The sequence below is a fragment of the Oryctolagus cuniculus genome, chromosome 18 (assembly GCF_964237555.1).
Source record: "Oryctolagus cuniculus chromosome 18, mOryCun1.1, whole genome shotgun sequence".
Lineage (NCBI taxonomy): Eukaryota > Metazoa > Chordata > Mammalia > Lagomorpha > Leporidae > Oryctolagus > Oryctolagus cuniculus.
In genome coordinates this window covers 7,552,333-7,569,599 of record NC_091449.1, presented here as the reverse complement: position 1 = coordinate 7,569,599, position 17,267 = coordinate 7,552,333, and the positions used below count along the sequence as shown (strand labels likewise).

At 66.5% G+C, this 17,267-nt stretch overlaps 1 protein-coding gene across 9 annotated transcripts in view; it reads left to right on the top strand.

The window, feature by feature from the left end:
- The window catches only part of MYH14 (myosin heavy chain 14), a 71,443-nt gene that overhangs the window by 8,273 nt on the left and 45,903 nt on the right, over positions 1 to 17,267 (top strand). Inside the window, exons 1-8 of one of the 9 annotated variants that reach the window (XM_070063014.1) lie at positions 1,672 to 1,803; positions 6,435 to 6,848; positions 11,428 to 11,584; positions 12,729 to 12,756; positions 12,888 to 12,990; positions 13,483 to 13,506; positions 15,879 to 15,971; positions 16,426 to 16,489. In XM_070063014.1, coding sequence (XP_069919115.1) covers positions 6,441 to 6,848; positions 11,428 to 11,584; positions 12,729 to 12,756; positions 12,888 to 12,990; positions 13,483 to 13,506; positions 15,879 to 15,971; positions 16,426 to 16,489 — 877 coding nt within the window. In that variant the 5' untranslated portion in view covers positions 1,672 to 1,803; positions 6,435 to 6,440. Of the gene's footprint in view, positions 1 to 1,671; positions 1,804 to 3,003; positions 3,143 to 6,434; positions 6,849 to 11,427; positions 11,585 to 12,728; positions 12,757 to 12,887; positions 12,991 to 13,482; positions 13,507 to 15,878; positions 15,972 to 16,425; positions 16,490 to 17,267 lie in introns of those variants that run through there. The other 8 variants (XM_070063015.1, XM_070063013.1, XM_070063016.1 and 5 more) reach the window with 8 other exon arrangements.

Here is a 17,267-nt window from a genome sequence, read left to right as displayed (position 1 = left end):
GCCCTGAGGCACTGATTTCTCCTGTCTCTGAGCTGCGTCTCCTATCCATAAAACAGAGGAAACAAAGGTACCATCACAGGGTTGTAAAGTGAATGTGATGAGTTAGTGCCTTCCGAGGGCACAATGTCCAGCACGCAATCAACACTCCACGAACAGCTCTCGTTGTCCTCACCGTCTGGTCTCTGCATCTCACTGTGGAGAACACCCCAAGCAGGGTGATAAGAGCCCTGGCTCTGCCTTGGACGACAGCGCACGAGCCCCGATCTGGCCTGCGGATTCCGGCAGTGGCTCCCGAGCGCTCCGGGCCGGCACACGATGGCTGAGATGGCGCCAGTCACGCTCTTGGCACGACACAAGCTGAGGCATCGCCACAGGCTCTCCTTCTCCTGGCCTCAGTTTTCCCATCTGCAAGGTGGGAGGTGGCGTCGGCTGTCTCAGCGCTTCGTGCTGGGAGCTGCCACTGCTGCCCTCGAGCCCTCCACACCCAGCTCGGTCTCTGACTCCCCATCTTTCCCTGCCCCCTTTCTCTGCTCCTCCCACAGGGAGGTCCCTCCTGCCTGCTCTTAGTAGGACCACAGGTAACACCCGTCACGATAATTACCACGGCTTGCCTCTTTAACCTTTTTCCCAGTGCCAGAATTTTTTGTATACACCAATCCGTTTAATCCACATCATACAAGGACTTGTTGCTGCCTATACAGCAAACATTATTAAACCCCCACTGCATACCAGGCCCTGGAGATTTAGCAGGAAACCATTGGCAGGAGCAGAATCCAGGATGGTGGAGGGAGGTGGCCTCACTCTGTGGTAAACCTGGGAGAACAGGGCTCCTGGGGGGAGGAGCAGGTGGCGGAAACCATGGAAGGCAGGGGTGGGGTGCGGCAGGGGTCAAAGGGCAGCTGGGAGCCCAAGTGATGGGGCAGGGAGGGGGTGAGACCAGAAGGGGCAATGGGCTGTGGCTACGGCGCAGGGCGGGACTTTTATTGGGCGAAATGGAAGGTTCTGAACAGAGAAGCCGAGTTGCCCGGGACCACCGCTTCCTGCCCTCCCCGTCTGTATCCCCATCGCCATCTTTATCCCTGGTTCGTCTGCGTGTTCCTAGCACCCGCTCCGGACACTGCCATGGGCCGGCCCTGGCGCCCGGCCCAGCGTGGGCTGACCTCATCCGAGCGTGACGCTCCTAATAGCACCAACTGCCAGGGCTTTCCTGGGTGAGACCACGCAGGTACACACACCGGGCACTCCATGCACGCGCATCCTCGCTCCTGGCGCTGTCACCGCCCACACCTGGGAGCCTGCCCGGGACGCGGCCGGCGTTCGACAAAAGCGAATTCTCTCTCCCGGCCGTCCAGCCCGCCGGCTCCCCCGGGGACCGAGGCATTCCGGCCTCCAGCCGCCCCCCTCCACGCCGGCGCTCACAAAGCTCCCCATTCAAGCCCGGCGCACAAAGCGGCCCATTCACCCCGGGCCCCTGGGGCCGACTGCCCCTGGGCGCCCCCCGCGCCTCGTCATTGGTCGCGCCGGCCGCCCGTCAGGGCTCGGGTCCCACCCACGACCGCGCCGCCCGGCTCGGCGCTCCGGCCGGGTTCTTTTCCCACGGCTGGCACCCTGCAGCAACTTCTCATTGGCCCTGCCCACCAGCCGCTCCTTTTGATTGGCGGTTGCCGCTCCCCATGGGCGGGGCCGTAGCTTGCCGCAGCGGGCACCGATTGGTCCCGCCTGTGCTCGCGGGGGCGGGGTCGTCTTGGCCGGCCCGCCCCTCTTTCTGCACAGGCCGAGGCCTCCGGACGGCTCTGGAAGCCGGTGAGTGCCCGGGGGCCGGCAGCCCGGCTGAGGTGGCGGAGCAAGACTGGCCGCGGGGAGACGAGAGGCTGGGGGCTGCGACGCGGCCGCGGAGGCCGGCGCGGACGGCCGGGGCCGGGGCCGGGGCGCGGGCGCCGCCGCTCACCTTGGGCGCGCGCCGGGGCGCCGCGGGGGCGGGGGCGGCGCGTCAGCACCTCCGCCCCCCGCCCCGGCTTGGCCCGGTTCCCGCCGGGTGCGGGGCCGGGTCGGGGTCCTCGCCGCTGCCCCGGGCCTGAGCCGCGGAAGGGGCCGCCGAGGCTGTCTTTGGGACCCGGGAGACTTTAATCCCTGAGTCATCGCCTTCATGATGGCAGAGGCCCCGGCCGCCCCCTGCAGATTCGGGGGCGGGAGAAGGGGGGTCCCGGCCGGCGGAGGCAGAGGGCAGGGGGAGACGTTTCTGGGCCCCCGGGAAGGTACTTGGGCGCTTTCACGTTTATGCCGAAACCGTTTCGTAATCGTGTTAACACTCGGGGCGAGTTATGCTGTACCCATTTCACAGACCAGAAACACTGAGCCTGGCCCGAGGCGCTGGCCGCGGGGGAGGCGTGGGGGAAGCAGAGTTCAGAGCCAGTTTTCCCTCGGGTCCTCTAACCCTGTACACCCCGCGGCGGTGGCCGCCCCCCTAAGTCTCTCTCTGGACCGGCGGGAGTGCTGCGTGCGCGACCCTGGGCGCCTGCTTCTGTGCTCCATGCCTCAGTTTCCCCACCTGGGAAATGGAGACGTCCCTGACGGCTGGAGCCGCTCTGGGAGTTACAGCCGGAAAAGCACGGGGCACGCAGCAGGTGCGCGCGTTCCGGTCTTCCTCCTCCGCGCCACGAGGCCAGAGTACGGGAGGCTGGAATGTGACACTGTGGAGGCGGCGTCCCATTTCCGGGCTGGGAAGACTGAGGCCCCGAGAGACTAAATGGCGAAGCAGAATTCTTCTCCGCGTTGGCTTCTTCATTTCAAGGGCCGCTGCAGGGCATCCGAACCCCGGGAGTCCTCAGCTGGATCCTCGCGCACGCGTGGGTCGCTGACCTTTGCCCACCGGGAGGAGGGGGAGGGCAGCCCCTGGCACCGCCGCCGCCCACCTGGCCGCCGGCTCCTCCCCCTCCTCCTGTCAAAGGCCCTTGGGCTCCAGGCCCCGCCCCTCCCCGAGCCCGGCAGGTGCCGGGTGACGTCAGAGCCGGCTCCCGCCCCGTAAGGCGACGCGGCCCCGCCCCACGCAGGACCGCGGAGGTAGTCGCACCTGAGGGCTCTGAAGCGGCGCGGGGATTCCCGTGCCCCCTCCCCATCTCCCTGCTCCGGCCGGCGTCCCCAGGTAACCCCAAGGGTCCGCGGGGTCGGGGGGAGGGGCGATCCTGGCGCCAGGGACCGGCCGAGAGGACTCCTGGGTCTGGGGACCGGCGCTGTGGCCGGTACCCCCGGCCTCAGGAAGACCCGCGAGCCGGGCTCCCGGGTTAGGAGGAAAGAAAGGACCCGAGCCGCGGTGCACATCCTGGGTCTGGGAGGGAGGGCGGGGCTGACCCTGGGTCTGAGGGAGGAGGGGCTGGGGCTGGACCCCTGGGTCTGAGGGAGGAGGGCTGGGGCTGACCCTGGGTCTGAGGGAGGAGGGGCTGGGGCTGGACCCCTGGGTCTGAGGGAGGAGGGGCTGGGGCTGGACCCCTGGGTCTGAGGGAGGAGGCAAGGGCTGGACCCCTGGGTCTGAGGGAGGAGGGGCGGGGGCTGGACCCCTGGGTCTGAGGGAGGAGGGGCTGGGGCTGGACCCCTGGATCTGAGGGAGGAGGGCTGGGGCTGGACCCCTGGGTCTGAGAGAGGTGGGATTGGGGCTGGACCCCTGGGTCTGAGAGAGGAGGGGCGGGGGCTGGACCCCAGGGTCTGAGGGAGGAGGCGGGGGCTGGACCCCTGGGTCTGAGAGAGGAGGGGCTGGGGCTGGACCCCTGGGTCTGAGAGAGGAGGGGCTGGGGCTGGACCCCTGGGTCTGAGAGAGGAGGGGCTGGGCCTGGACCCCTGGATCTGAGGGAGGAGGCAGGGGCTGGACCCCTGGTTCTGAGGGAGGAGGCAGGGGCTGGACTCCTGGGTCTGAGAGAGGAGGGGCTGGGGCTGGACCTCTGGGTCTAGGGAGGGGGACTGGGCTGGACCCCTGGGTCTGAGGGAGGAGGGCTGGGGCTGGACTCCTGGGTCTGAGGGAGGAGGGGCTGGGCCTGGACCCCTGGGTCTGAGGGAGGAGGCAGGGGCTGGACCCCTGGATCTGAGGGAGGGACCCCTGGGTTTGAGGGAAGAGGGCTGGGGGCCTGGACCCCTGGGTCTGGGGGAGGAGGGACTGGAGCTGGACCCCTGGGTCTGAGGGAGGAGGGCTGGGGCTGGACCCCTGGGTCTGAGGGAGGAGGGGCTGGGGCTGGACCCCTGGGTCTGAAGGAGGAGGCAGGGGCTGGACCCCTGCGTCTGCGGGAGGAGGGGGGCCCTGCCCTCTGGAATCAGCAGCAGGCTGAGGTCAGAGGCCTGGATGGGAGGCCCCGGCCCCTGCCTCGGGCGGCTCCCTGCTGCCTTTCCTTTTCAAGCCCAGCGGTGCCCGCCCCGCCCTGGGCAGGTGACAGTAATGAGCCCTGGCAGAGCCTTCCTGCCACTGGGGCGGGGTGGGGCGGGGCGGGGCGGGCTCACCCTTGGAGCCAGGGCTGTGAGCCCACGGGGGGTGGGGAGGTAGGGGGGGTGGGCTGTGGCCACCCTCAGCGCAGCGGCCTCCCCTCAGTCCCTCTGCTGTGAGGTGGGGGCCTCGCCCTTGTGGTCCCAGGGAGGAGGGGCGGGGCCTGGACTCCTGGCTCCAGGGAGAGGAGGCACAGGGCTGAGCGACTGCCGAAACTCCCAAACCCTTCCTGGTCAAAGGCCACGGGGCTGCGAGGAAGTGGGTGGGGTGGGGGTAAAGTCCCACGGATGGAGTTCGGCTCTGGGCAGACCAAGTGGGCTGGGGTGAGCCCTGTGGATTTGGGGCCTGTGGGGCAGAGGGTCGCCGGCTCCTCTCCGGGCGCAGGGACCGGGGTTTGAGATCCAAGAGCTCTAGGGAGTCCGGGGCAGCCCGGACCGCTGGCGGGGGTGTGAGGAGAGGGCGCCTGTGAGTGTGCATGCGGGGAGCTGAGGGTGTTGGGGCCACACCAGGGAGCTGGGTGTCTGCAGGGCTTCTCCCAGGGGGTGGGGGGCAGGGAGGCGGAAGCATCCGGTGTCCGGTGTGGGCGACAGTGACACGGGCCACTGAGGCGGGGACAGGCTGCGGGCGGGCATTGTCCTGGCGCTGCCCAGGCTGCCTGGGAGCTGCTCCCGCCCCTCTGTGCGTGGCGCCCCGGGGGGCAGGGTGGAGCCCCCCACCTTTGATTGTCTGGGAGCAGGGCAGGCTCCACCCACCGGCCAGGACCCCCAGCCCGTCGGAGCAGAGCCGGGTCCTGGAGGGGGATGCAGGCCGGTTGTGGAGGAGGGAGCCCCGTCCAGAGACGAGTCTGGGGGTCTGTGGGTAAGGGCAGGTGTGCCCAGGTGTCAGGGCAGCTGAGTAGCAGAATCCAGTCACAGGCCCCAAGGCTGAGCTACAGCTCCTGCCCCTCTCCCCTGGATCACCGAGCCCCAGCCACGGTGGCCGCCCGCACTGGCGCGTGCACAGAGCCACTCTGCCCCTGGGCCTTTGCACTCACTCTCTGGAGTGGGGGCTTTGCTGCCCACACCCCCTGCCTGCTCGCTTCATCCCCCTGAGCCTGTATTGGAGGCCACATCCGAGACGCCTTCCCTGGCCCCCCCGCCCTGACCCCTCCCACACCTGCCTTCTCCCCGGGGTGCTGATCCCCAGCTGACGCACCATGTAATTCCCTCGCTTATCTTTCTGTCTATCCCGGAGCAGCTCCGTCCAGTAGAAACAGGATGAAGGCCGGTGTGTCATTCCAGGCGCTCCAGGAACCACATTAAAAGGGAGAACTCAAGGAGCAGGGGTGTGGATGCTAATGACATCCTGCAGTTAACCCAGCATATCCAAAACACCGGCTTCCCGACAGCTTTGAAATCCGTGTGTCTCTGACCCCCGCTCCATTCAAGTGCACGGTTGCCAAACGGATCTTTTTAAGGATCCTCAATGGCAGGACTAGGAGGCCGGAAGCCAGGTGTCTGGGGCTCCATCCGGGTCTCCCGCGTGGGTGCAGGGGCCCAAGCACTCGTCCGTCTTCCGCTGCCTTCCCAGGCCATTAGCAGGGAGCTGGGTCGGAAGTGGGGCAGCCGGGACTGGAGCTGGCGCCCATACAGGATGCCGGCTCTGTAGGCACAACACCAGCCCCAGCCAGACGGATCTGTTTGGATTTAAATTTAGTTAAAATGGAATAAAAATGGAATCACTTCCTCAGAAGTACTGGCCACATTTCAAATGCCCAGCTGCCGGTACCTGGCCATGGCGCTGGCCCGGGGCCGGGGGCTAGGACGTGAGCGGCTTCCCCTGGGTGGGTGGGGATTCTCCCTGTGTCGCCCATTCCCGTCTCGCCACGCTGAGCTCGTGCACCCATAGGTCTGGGGAGGAAGGCAGGGGGACGCGGGTCACCAGGGATGGAGCCCCCCCTGACGTCTGCCTCTTTCTCTGTCCCCCCCAGCAGGCCATGGCGGCAGTGACCTTGTCGGTGCCCGGGCGGAAGGCGACCCCCAGGCCGGGTCCAGTGCCGGAGGCGGCCCAGCCGTACCTGTTTGCGCCCCACTCTCCCGGCGTGGGCGGCGGCCCCGGCAGCTCCGGCACCTCCCCGCAGGTGGAGTGGACGGCCCGGCGCCTCGTGTGGGTGCCTTCGGAGCTCCATGGGTTCGAGGCCGCGGCGCTGCGGGACGAGGGTGAGGAGGAGGCCGAGGTGGAGCTGGCGGAGAGCGGGCGGCGGCTGCGGCTGCCCCGGGACCAGATCCAGCGCATGAACCCGCCCAAGTTCAGCAAGGCGGAGGACATGGCCGAGCTGACCTGCCTGAACGAGGCCTCCGTCCTGCACAACCTCCGAGAGCGCTACTACTCGGGCCTCATCTACGTGAGTGGCCTCCTGCCGGGCGGGGCAGCGGGGGCGGTCTGCAGCCCCCCCCGGAGCCCACGGGACCACCCCAAGCTGTGGCCTCCTGCTGGGCGGGGCAAATGGGCGGTCAGCAGCAGCCCCCCGGAGCCCACGGGACCGCCCCGAGCCGTGGCCTCCTGCCGGGCGGGGCAGCTGGGGCGGTCAGCAGCCCCCCGGAGCCCACGGGACCGCCCTGAGCCATGGCCTCCTGCTGGGCGGGGCAGCGGGGGCGGTCAGCAGCCCCCCGGAGCCCACGGGACCGCCCCGAGCCGTGGCCTCCTGCTGGGCTGGGCAGCGGGGGCGGTCAGCAGCCCCCCGGAGCCCACGGGACCGCCCCGAGCTGTGTGGCTCTTCCCGTGCTGAGTTGCCAAGTTGTCAGTTACTGGCTGGCTAGGGCATTCTCAGACTCGGGGCGGGGGTGCCCTGTATGATCTCCCCACGCACGTGAGCACGCTGGTTTCTCAGGTACAGCTCATCCCAAGGGCTTTGAGAAGGGCGGGGCGGGGGTCTGTGGCAGCCATGAGAACCAGGAGCGTCCCCTGCCTTCCAACCCTCTCGTCTCAGCTGGGTGAGGTAGAGTCTATTATCCCCATTATACAGAAGAGACCACTGAGGCCAGAGAGCTAATAGTAATACAAACGTACATTTATTAAGCGTTTACTAAGCACTCTTTTATTTTACCTTATTTTATTTTATTTTATTTTTGAGATTTATATGTATTTGAAAGGCAGAATAACAGAGATAGGGAGAGTCAGAGAGCGAGGTCTTCCATCCACTGGTTCACTCCCCGGATGGCCGCAACAGCTGGAGCTGGGCTGAGCCGAAGCCGGGAGCCAGGAGCTGCTTCTACCTTACTCCATGGGTGCAGGGGTCCAAGCCCTTGGGCCATCTTCCGCTGCTTTCCCAGGCACATCAGCGGGGAGCTGGATGGGAAGTGGAGCAGCCGGGACTTGAACCGGTGCGCATATGGGATGATGGCACTGCAGGCCATGGCTTTACCCTCTGTGTCAGTGCTGGCCCCTGCTATGCACTCTTTTAAGTTTTCTAAAGCACATTGTTTCCAAAGAATTCCACACCTGGGAAGCATCTGGTCCCCATTTTACAGATAAACCAAGACACAGAGAGGTCAAGGCCCTTTTTTTCCCCATGAATTTTTTTGGGGGGGTGGGCCAGGCTGAAGCCAGAGCTTCCTCCAGGTCTCCCACATGGGTGTACGGACCCAGGGACGTGGACCATCTCCTGCTGCCTTCCCAGGCACATTAGCAGGGAGCCGGATCTGAAGTGGAGCAGCCGGGACTCGAACCGGTGCCCATATGGGATGCCGGCACTGCAGGTGGTGGCTTTACCCGCTGCGCCGCACGCCGGCCCTGTCAGTCACCCGGTTGGACCTGGCAGACCCCTAGTCTGGAGATGAAGATGGGGTTGCTGACCGTGAGGGTGGCCTTGGTGGCGTGTGGAAGCGTGGCTGTCCGCCCCACGCTCGTAGAGCAGCGATTCTAAGCCCTGACTTCATGCCGCAGCCATCTGGGGAATGTTTCCAGAACACGCCGGGGCCACATCCCGCAGCAGCCGGCAGCAAGCTGTCCGGGGCTGTGACACAGGCACTGGCGTCTCCATCCGGCGCCCAGGGTGACGCCAGTGGGCTGCCAACGGGCGATGCATTCCATTCAGCGTGAGAGTCAACAGGGTTAGAGAGGCTGACAGGAATGTCGACAACGGTGAGAGTGATGGGGGCCAGCAAATATTTACAGGGCACTTACGGTCAGCGCCGCTGTTCTCAGCGCTGTGTGGGAGCTGTCCGCTCCCCTCGGGGGCCAGGGGCCGCTGATGTCCCCTGGGATGGTAGGTGACCTGGGCTCAGGAGGGAGTCATGCCGGGACCTGAAGCCAGGCCGCTGGGGTCTGCAGAGTCAGCAAGCGCAGGATCGGGACATTGCCACCAAGTCTGGCTCCCGTCTGGGAGGAGCCGTGGGCTGGCTCGGGACCCCTCGGCTTGCACGGCAGCGGTGGGATTTGAACCCAGGGCTGTCTGACCCTGAGCGGGGCTGGCGCCTTCTCCCGGCTGCGCTAGCCTGAGTCCACGCGTGCCTGTGCAAGCCCTGGCCAGGGGGCTATGTCCGCTCCTTTTCCTGGGGCTCGCCGGAGGCCAGGGCAATCCCACAGCGCCCACAGCGCCCACAGCACCCACCACGCACTCTTCCCTGTCCGTGAACACCCCAGACCCTCACAGCATCTGCTGGTGGGGGAACTGAGCCTTGGGTGGGACTTGGGCGACGAAGCCACAGCTGGGAGCTGGCGAAGCCCAGCGCAGTCTGGCTACCGACTCAGGCCCCGGCCATACAGCAGCAGATTATTTAGGAAGTTCGGAGGGGCAGAGAGTGGGGCCTGGGCTAAGGCGGGGGCCCGAGAGCCGGAAAATGGCGGCCTAAGGATGAAAGTGAGGTAGAAGATTCCAGGAGCCCAGAGAAACAGCGAGCAGGCCCTCAGTCGCAACCGTAAGCAGGTGGTGGGCGCCTGCTGGCAATCTGAGCTTGGCCCCAGTACCATCTTGCTGATCACCCAAAAGGTGACCCAGCGGGAGGCTGGGGGGGGTCAACGCCTCTTTCCCACAGAGCGCGCCCAGGGTTTCGGGGCCACGCTAAGCCCGGAGGGTGCTTCGTGAACTTGTGGATGGCTCCGGGCCACCCCGAGGGAAAGGCTGTGCTGTCCCCAGCAGATGAGGACAATGAGACCCAGAAAGGTTGCTCGCCCAAGCCTCTCGGCCAGCGGATGCCGGCTGCCTGTCTGAGGACCTGTGCTTGGTGCGGGTTTGTTGACTGACTGACAGACTGCTGGGCTGCAACTGGAAGTGTGTTGCCTGTGGGCTGCTGGGGTCTCCGTCCCTTCACTGGGACATGTGTGGTGAGAGGGGCCCACTCGTGGCGTGCCAGGCTCTGAGTGGCACAGTGCGACAGTGTCACTCAGCCCCCCCCCCCCACCCCCCTTTCAGAGCTGGAGCCTGGAGCCCGGAGGAGGCCGTCTTTTGTGCAGGTCCCGTACAGCCAGGGAACGCGACGGCTGCCTCCCAGCCCCGGGAGGCCGGCGCGCTCAGCGGCTAAGTGGGAGCCGGGGGGGGACGGACGTGAGCGTCCTGGGACCTTATTTGGAGTGCGTGGCTGTGTGGGCCCCACCTTGCTTGGCTGGGTTTTTGTTCATTATCTCCCTTAATCCCCACAGCCTTTGTAACCAGGCAGGGAGTGGAAACCCAAGAGGTGGGGCGGGTCCGCCTGCAGAGCCCCGAGGGCCGGGCCAGCGTCCCGGGCCACCCTGGCCACTTACGGCCAGCTCAGGTTCCCACTCCAGGGGTCACCCGGGCAGCCCGGTGCGGCCGGCGTGGGGAGGGGGCTCCTCCGCCAGCCAGAAGTGGGGGCCCGGGGCGCCAGCAGCCATGAGATACCCTCCCAGGGAATGTGGTCGGGCCGCCGCGCCCTCCGACGGCGACGGCGCTAGGAGCAGCCCTTCCAGGCGGGCAGGGCTGACACCCAGCAAACCGGTTGTTCGGCTCCAGGCCGGCCACCCACCGCCCTCCCCTGCACTGCGAGCGTGGCACCTGGAGCCGGCGGGCGGTGACCACACCCACACCTACAGCCCGAGCTGTCTGAGTTCCACCAGTCTTGCCCCTGGCCAGCCCCGTGAGCGGCTTGCAGGCTGACCGGCTGAGCTGGTGACTAGCTGGTTAAGCAGCTAACAGTGTAACCAGCTAACCAGGAGGCTGCTGACCGGCTCTGGCTGGCACAGCTGCTTGGCTCTGCGGCCGGGCTCACTAGGCGGCCAGCTGGCTCTTTCCGTCAAGCGGCCTCTGTGTGTGTGCGCGCAGAGCCTCGTGTCCGCCTGACGCCCCGCGGGCTGGACCGGTTCTTAGACCACCACAGACTCCTGGCTCTGGCCCCAGAAGGATGTGCGCAGAGTTCACGGGGGCCCGGGGACGTGGATGACAAAGAATCCAGCACCTTTGTTTGCCTGCACCTTGGCGCAGCCTGGCCTGCCGCGAGGGCACCGCGCCCCAGCTACGGTCGTGCAGCCGGACACGTGCGGCCGCGCGCTGCTCCCGCTGCGGCCCGTGGAGCTGGGGCATCGTCCTCCTGCCCCAGCCCTTTCAACATCAACGGCACCTTTGTGTTTGCAGTCTGACTTCCTGTCCCTTGTTAAAGCTCTGGAGACAGTCCACCCCTGCGCACCCAGCCTCGCAGCCATCCACCCCAGCAGGGGCTCCAGGGTTTTTGGCCACTACAGAGACACGTGGTCGCTTCATGAGTGTGCGAGTCCATGCAGCCAGGACTGACTGCCCGCGAGGCCCACCTTCTCTCTCTCTCAGTCTCTGTCCCCATGGCCCTTTGTGTCCTTCGGAAAGATTCTTTTTCCATCATCACCCCAAAATGTGCACAGCAAATACTCAGATCTGTATTATCAGACGCCCGTTTGTGCAGTGCACAACCCACTCAGCTGTACACAGTGGCCCTGTGCTGCTCTCCGGGCCACGGGCAAGCAGCTGAGGTCCTCTCCCCTCTCGTCCACTGTAGACATATTCCGGTCTTTTCTGTGTGGTCATCAACCCATACAAGCAGCTGCCCATCTACACCGAGGCCATCGTGGAGATGTACCGGGGCAAGAAGCGCCACGAGGTGCCGCCCCACGTGTATGCGGTGACCGAGGGGGCCTACCGCAGCATGCTGCAGGGTGAGTGTGGGGCGGGCTGCTGGGGGCACCAGGGGCCAGGCCGGGCGGAGGCGCAGGGGCTGGAGTAAGGGCATGAGGTTCTGGGTCTCCGTCTGCAACAGTTCCCTGAGACGGTGAAGTGTCGCGTGCTCGTTCATCATCCTCATGGGGAAAACAGCCCTGCTCACAGACGGCAGCCGTGTGCAGCCGGGCAGGTCGTGCCCTGAACCGGGCGGTGGGGTCAGAGACAGCCTCACGGTGTAGCTCAGTGCCGGCGGCGCTGGGACACACGGGATGCCCTCCTTACGTGTTCCTCCTGTGCCGTCTGTTTAATGCATGCTTGGGATACGCTTAGTGTGCACTGGGAAGCGGGCCTCTGCTTCTGCCATGAACAGCAGTAGGAGGCAGCACCGTGTACTTAGTTAGCACACGCTACCTAGCACAGGTGTAGGAGCCCGCAGGGGCTGCGCCTGTGTCACAGGCGGCCAGCACAGACGCTGACGGTGCGTCTGTATCCACACGGGGAGCGTGCACGCTGCAGAGGTCCATCTGTGCTGTGTGTTTTCCGGCGAGCCCAGCCGGCGTCTCCTCCTCCAGCCCCGCCCTCATTCCGCAGGGTGCCCTGGGGGCTCCGGCGCTGGGGGAGTCCGAGGTCTACTCCCAGTCTAGCGCCCTCTTGTGGTCTGAGGGCAGCGCTGTGGTTGCCGTCCGGTGACCCTTGCCGAAGCGTGGACACCGGTGTGGGAGGAGGCTGTGCTACGGGCTGGGGACGCGGGGTGCGTGCTGCCGAGGCCACTCTGTCCCCGGTGACCCTGATGCTGGACCTGTCCGCTCCTCACAGAGGGCACTGAGCGTCCTCGCTCCTGCTGGGCTCAACATCACCTTGCTCTCGCTGTCCCCAAGTCGGAGCAGGGAGGTCGTGGTGGGTGGGTGGGTGGGTGGCGGAGGCGGGGCTTGTGCCCAGGGCCGGCCAGGCCTCCGTGCGCCGTGTCTGAGCCTGACGTGCAGAAAGGGACACAGAGCGGCCCAGACACGAGCTCAAGGTGACCCAGCGAGGGATCTTAGGATCTAAAGCCCCCTCCCTCGCCCCTCCCTCAGCACAGTTTTGAGCAGGGCCCCGCTGGACAGACCCTCCCCAGTGACACGTGCCCCTCTTCCCCTACAGATCGCGAGGACCAGTCCATACTCTGCACGTGAGTAATCCCGGAGGTCTCCTTGGAGGAGGAGGGTCTCAGCCGGGAGGGCTCTGCTGGGCCGGGCAGGTCAGGGAGGCCTCTCCTGGCCTCAGCGCCCACCCTCTTCACGTCCGCTTCTTCCCCCGCAGCGGGGAGTCTGGAGCGGGGAAGACGGAGAACACCAAGAAGGTCATCCAGTACCTGGCCCACGTGGCGTCTTCACCCCGGGGCAGGAAGGAGCCCGGCGTCCCGGTACAGCCCCGGCCCTCCCCCGGCGGCACCCCAGCCCCCGCCCCCCACAGCTGCCTGGCTCACCCGTGAAGTGCGTGGTCGGGGTAGAGCCTGGGGCAGCGCTGGGGCCAGAGGCAGGGTCCTGGAACGGTGCCTGGCGCTTCGTAGGCGCTTCATTCCTCAGCACCTGCTGTGTGCTGGGCACACGTGCAGGCAGCCACGACGCCCGTGCTGGCTGGCTGGGCAGATGCTTCAGGGTGCTCCCTGGGGGTCCAAGCCTCCCATGGGCTCAACCCTGTGGCGAGCTGGGTGGCATTTTTGCCACTGTTGGCCACGCCCCCTCGTACGGGGAGAGTGGGATTGCAGCCCCCGGCACGCAGCCCCCGAGGCCGCCGTTCCCCAGGCGCCTCTGCCCCGCCCGCCCCTGCCCCAGGCTGCCGATTCACCGCCATGTCTGTCCGTGTTCCATGTGCCGTGTGCCCGGCTGTGTCTCGTGTCCCGTGACTTCCTCAGGCCTCCGCCAGCGCCGTGTCTTATGTGAGTAGCAGGAATCCCCTCCCATCTCGCTGCCCCCGTGCCACTGCGGTCATCCTGGCGTGGCGCTCCCGGGCACACACAGCCCGAGACACCAAGGGGCACACCCTCCAGGGACCCTCGCTGCTGCTGCTGCTGTCCTACTGTGCACGCCGGGGCCCGTGTGCGTGCTGCCTCCCACTGCTGCGTATGGCAGCCCTACTGTGTGTACACTGAGGCCAGTGTTGCCGATCAGGGCAGGCCTCCTGTGTGTGCGCAGTCAGCCCCACCACCATTTACTGCAGCCCTACTGTGTGTACACGGATAGGTCACAGATACCCACAGGAAACAGCCCAGGGACCACAACCACTGTCTGTTGCTGACCTACTGGGTGCGTCCAGGCGGGGCCCACAGAGCCCTGGGGTTCACGGCTCCCAGAGAGCCGACGGCGGAGCCGGGGAGAGAACTCCCAGCCTTCCCACCTGGGTTCTCCAGTGAGAGAGCGAGCGAGCGAGCGAGCTTCCATCTGCTGGTTCACTTCCTGAACGGCCACGTCAGCCGGGGCTGGGCCAGGCTGAAGCAGGAGCCTGGGACTCCATCTGGGCTCCCACGCCGGTGGCAGGGGTGTTGGGCCGTCCTCCACTGCTTTCCCAGTGCCTTAGCAGGGAGCTGGGTAGGAGGTGGAGCAGCCGGCACTGGAACCGGCGCCCCTATGGGATGCTGGCATCAGAGGCGGTGGCTTAGCCTGCTGAGCCATAATTCCAGCCTCTAAACTTACCTCAAAAAAAAAAAAAAAAAAGAGAGATTGATTGATTGATTTGAAAGAGTCACAAAGAGGGAGAGGGAGAGAAGGAGATTGATTTCCCATCTGCTGGCTCACTCCCCAGATGGCCGCAATGGCTGGGGCTGGGCCACGCGGAGCCAGAGCTTCGTCCGGGTCTCCCATGTGGGTGCAGAGGCCCACGCACTCGGGCCATCCTCCACTGCTTTCCCAGGCCTTTAGCAGGGAACGGGACAGGAATTGACACAGCCAGGACACGAACCAGCGCCCAAATGGGGACGTTGAAGGCGGCAGCTTTACCGCTGCACCACACAGCGTCCCCTAAACGCACCTTGTCTTGGACGTTACGGGTGAGGTGCTGCGTTTGTGGCTTTGGTTCGCATTTTCTCCACTGGCTCTCTTACCTTTGAATTCCATTTGCCCCAGATTTTGGAAGTCTGTGTGTGTGGTGTGTGTGGTGTGTGTGTGTGTGTATGCACGTGTATGTGTGATGTGTGTATGTGTGTACGTGTGTGTGTGCGTGTGTGTGGTGTGTGCATGTGTGTGGTGTGTGTGTGCGTGTGTGCGCACGTGTGTTTGTGTGTGTGGTGTGTGTGTGCGCACACGCGCCCCACCTGTCACTTTATCTTTCTTCCCTCAACAAAGCCATCGGCTGGCTGAGGCCTTCTCGCCTCACCGCGGCCGGACGCGGCCTGGCCGGCACGGATGCCTGCCGTGTGGGGGACGGGAACCCTGCTTCTTGACCACCTACCGTGTGCCGTGAAAATGACCCTCTGCCAGTGACGCCCGGTCCGTGCGCTCGGCACCGACAGCAGCAGCAGCACCCTGGGGTGGGGAGGCGCCCCTGGCTGCCCGGAGCCGCTCCCGCCCCCCAGTCCCTGTGCGACCCCGACCTGTCCTGTGCGTCCGTCCCAGTCCTCTCGTGGCACCTCCTGAGCTTCTCGTTTAGCAGCGGGGCCGGGCGCAGTTGTCCGAGTCCTGCCGCTTTCTGTTCGCTTCGGTTTCCGTCCAACACTTCCTGGAGACCACACACCACAGCGCACACCGCGCACTGCACACCCCACACCACACGCTACAACCTGCACACTGCACACCCCACACCACACGCTACAACCCGCACGCTGCACACCCCACACCACACGCTACAACCCGCACACTGCACACCCCACACCACACGCTACAACCCGCACGCTGCACACCACACACCACACGCTACAACCCGCACGCTGCACACCCCACACCACACACTACAACCCGCACACTGCACACCACACACCACACGCTACAACCCGCACACTGCACACCCCACACCACACGCTACAACCCGCATGCTGCACACCCCACACCACACGCTACAACCCACACACTGCACACCCCACACTGCACAGCACACACTGCACACCCCACACCACACGCTACAACCCGCACACTGCACACCACACACCACACACACCACACAGCACACCACACGCTACAACCCGCACACTGCACACCACACACCACACGCTACAACCCGCACACTGTACACCCCACACCACACACCACACGCCACACGCCACACACGCAGCCTGCCCGGCCGCCCCGCCCCGCCCTAACGCCAGCGCCGTGCCCGCAGGGGGAGCTGGAGCGGCAGCTGCTGCAGGCCAACCCCATCCTCGAGGCCTTCGGCAACGCCAAGACCGTGAAGAACGACAACTCCTCCCGCTTCGTGAGCGCGGGCGGGCGTGAGGGGGAGGGGCTGGGGGCCAGGCCCAGGCGTGAGGGGGAGGGGCTAGGGGGCCGGGCCCGGGCGTGAGGGGGGGCTGGGGGCCGGGCCCGGGCGTGAGGGGGAGGGGCTGGGGGGCCCGGGCCCGGGCGTGAGGGGGAGGAGCTGGGGGGCCCGGGCCCGGGCGTGAGGGGGAGGAGCTGGGGGGCCCGGGCCCAGGCGTCAGGAGGAAGGGCTGGGGGTCCCGGGCCTGGGCGTGAGGAGGAGGGGCTGGGGGCCGGACCTGGATTCCCCAGGGAGTCCCTGGCGGGGGGGGGGGGGCTCCCCCACGGGGTGGGGCTCAGGTCAGGGAGGAAGGAAGTGGGGAGGCAGCCTGAGTTCTGGGGGTGAGGAAGGGGCGTGGGGGTCTCAGGTCCGCGGGGAAGAAGACCTCAGCCGCGGCTGCCACCCCTCCCAGGGCAAATTCATCCGCATCAACTTCGACGTCGCGGGCTACATCGTGGGCGCCAACATCGAGACCTGTATCCTCCAAGCCCTGGGGGTGCGGGAGGACGGGGTGGGGGTGCTGAGGAGGTCGGCCCTGTGGGTCTGGCCACTCCCAGCAAACCGGGGCCCAGGCGCGCCCAGCAGCTCCTCCCGGGGCCTGGGGGGCAGGTGCAGCCTCAGAGTCCTGGCCCGGTGCTCCCCCAGCCATGAGGGAAAGCCCGGGGGAGCCCAGCAGAGCCCTGGTGCCGCACAGGCCCCCTGCCCGTCACGTTCAGTCACCAGCCAGGGCACGGCCTGCTCAGGGGAGGCCCGGGCCGGCCCCTGTCTGCACAGCCGCCTGTGAGCCGTAAGGGGTCCAGATGGCCAAGCACACATGTGCCACAGGTGTGGGAATGAGGGGCCCGAGCCCGGGATGCGCACCCCGGCCCTGCCGCCCTGAGGCTGGGGGCCCACGCATGCGGTTCCACTGCTCTGCCTCAGCGGCTCCTGGGAGCAACAGGAAGAGAGAGGGTCCCCTCGGGGGCCGGGCGTCCTGAGAAGGAAGCGCTGTGGCCCAGCGCCGCTCGCAGGGTGCTGCCAGTCCACCAGCAGCCTTTAGCAGCTTGGGGCTCAGCCGCTGCTCATGGACCCGCTTCCTGGCCTCGCGAGGCTCCTCGTCCCCTGCGCCCTGCGGCAGCCGGGCCTCCGCCCTGGCCTTGTCCCCTTCACAGGCCAAGCCGGGGCCCTCCCTGCCCGGGCTCCTGGGGCCCTGGGCCCCTCCTGCCCGGTCAGCCCTGCCACATGGCGCTGAGCTCACGCCTGGCTGTCTCGGGG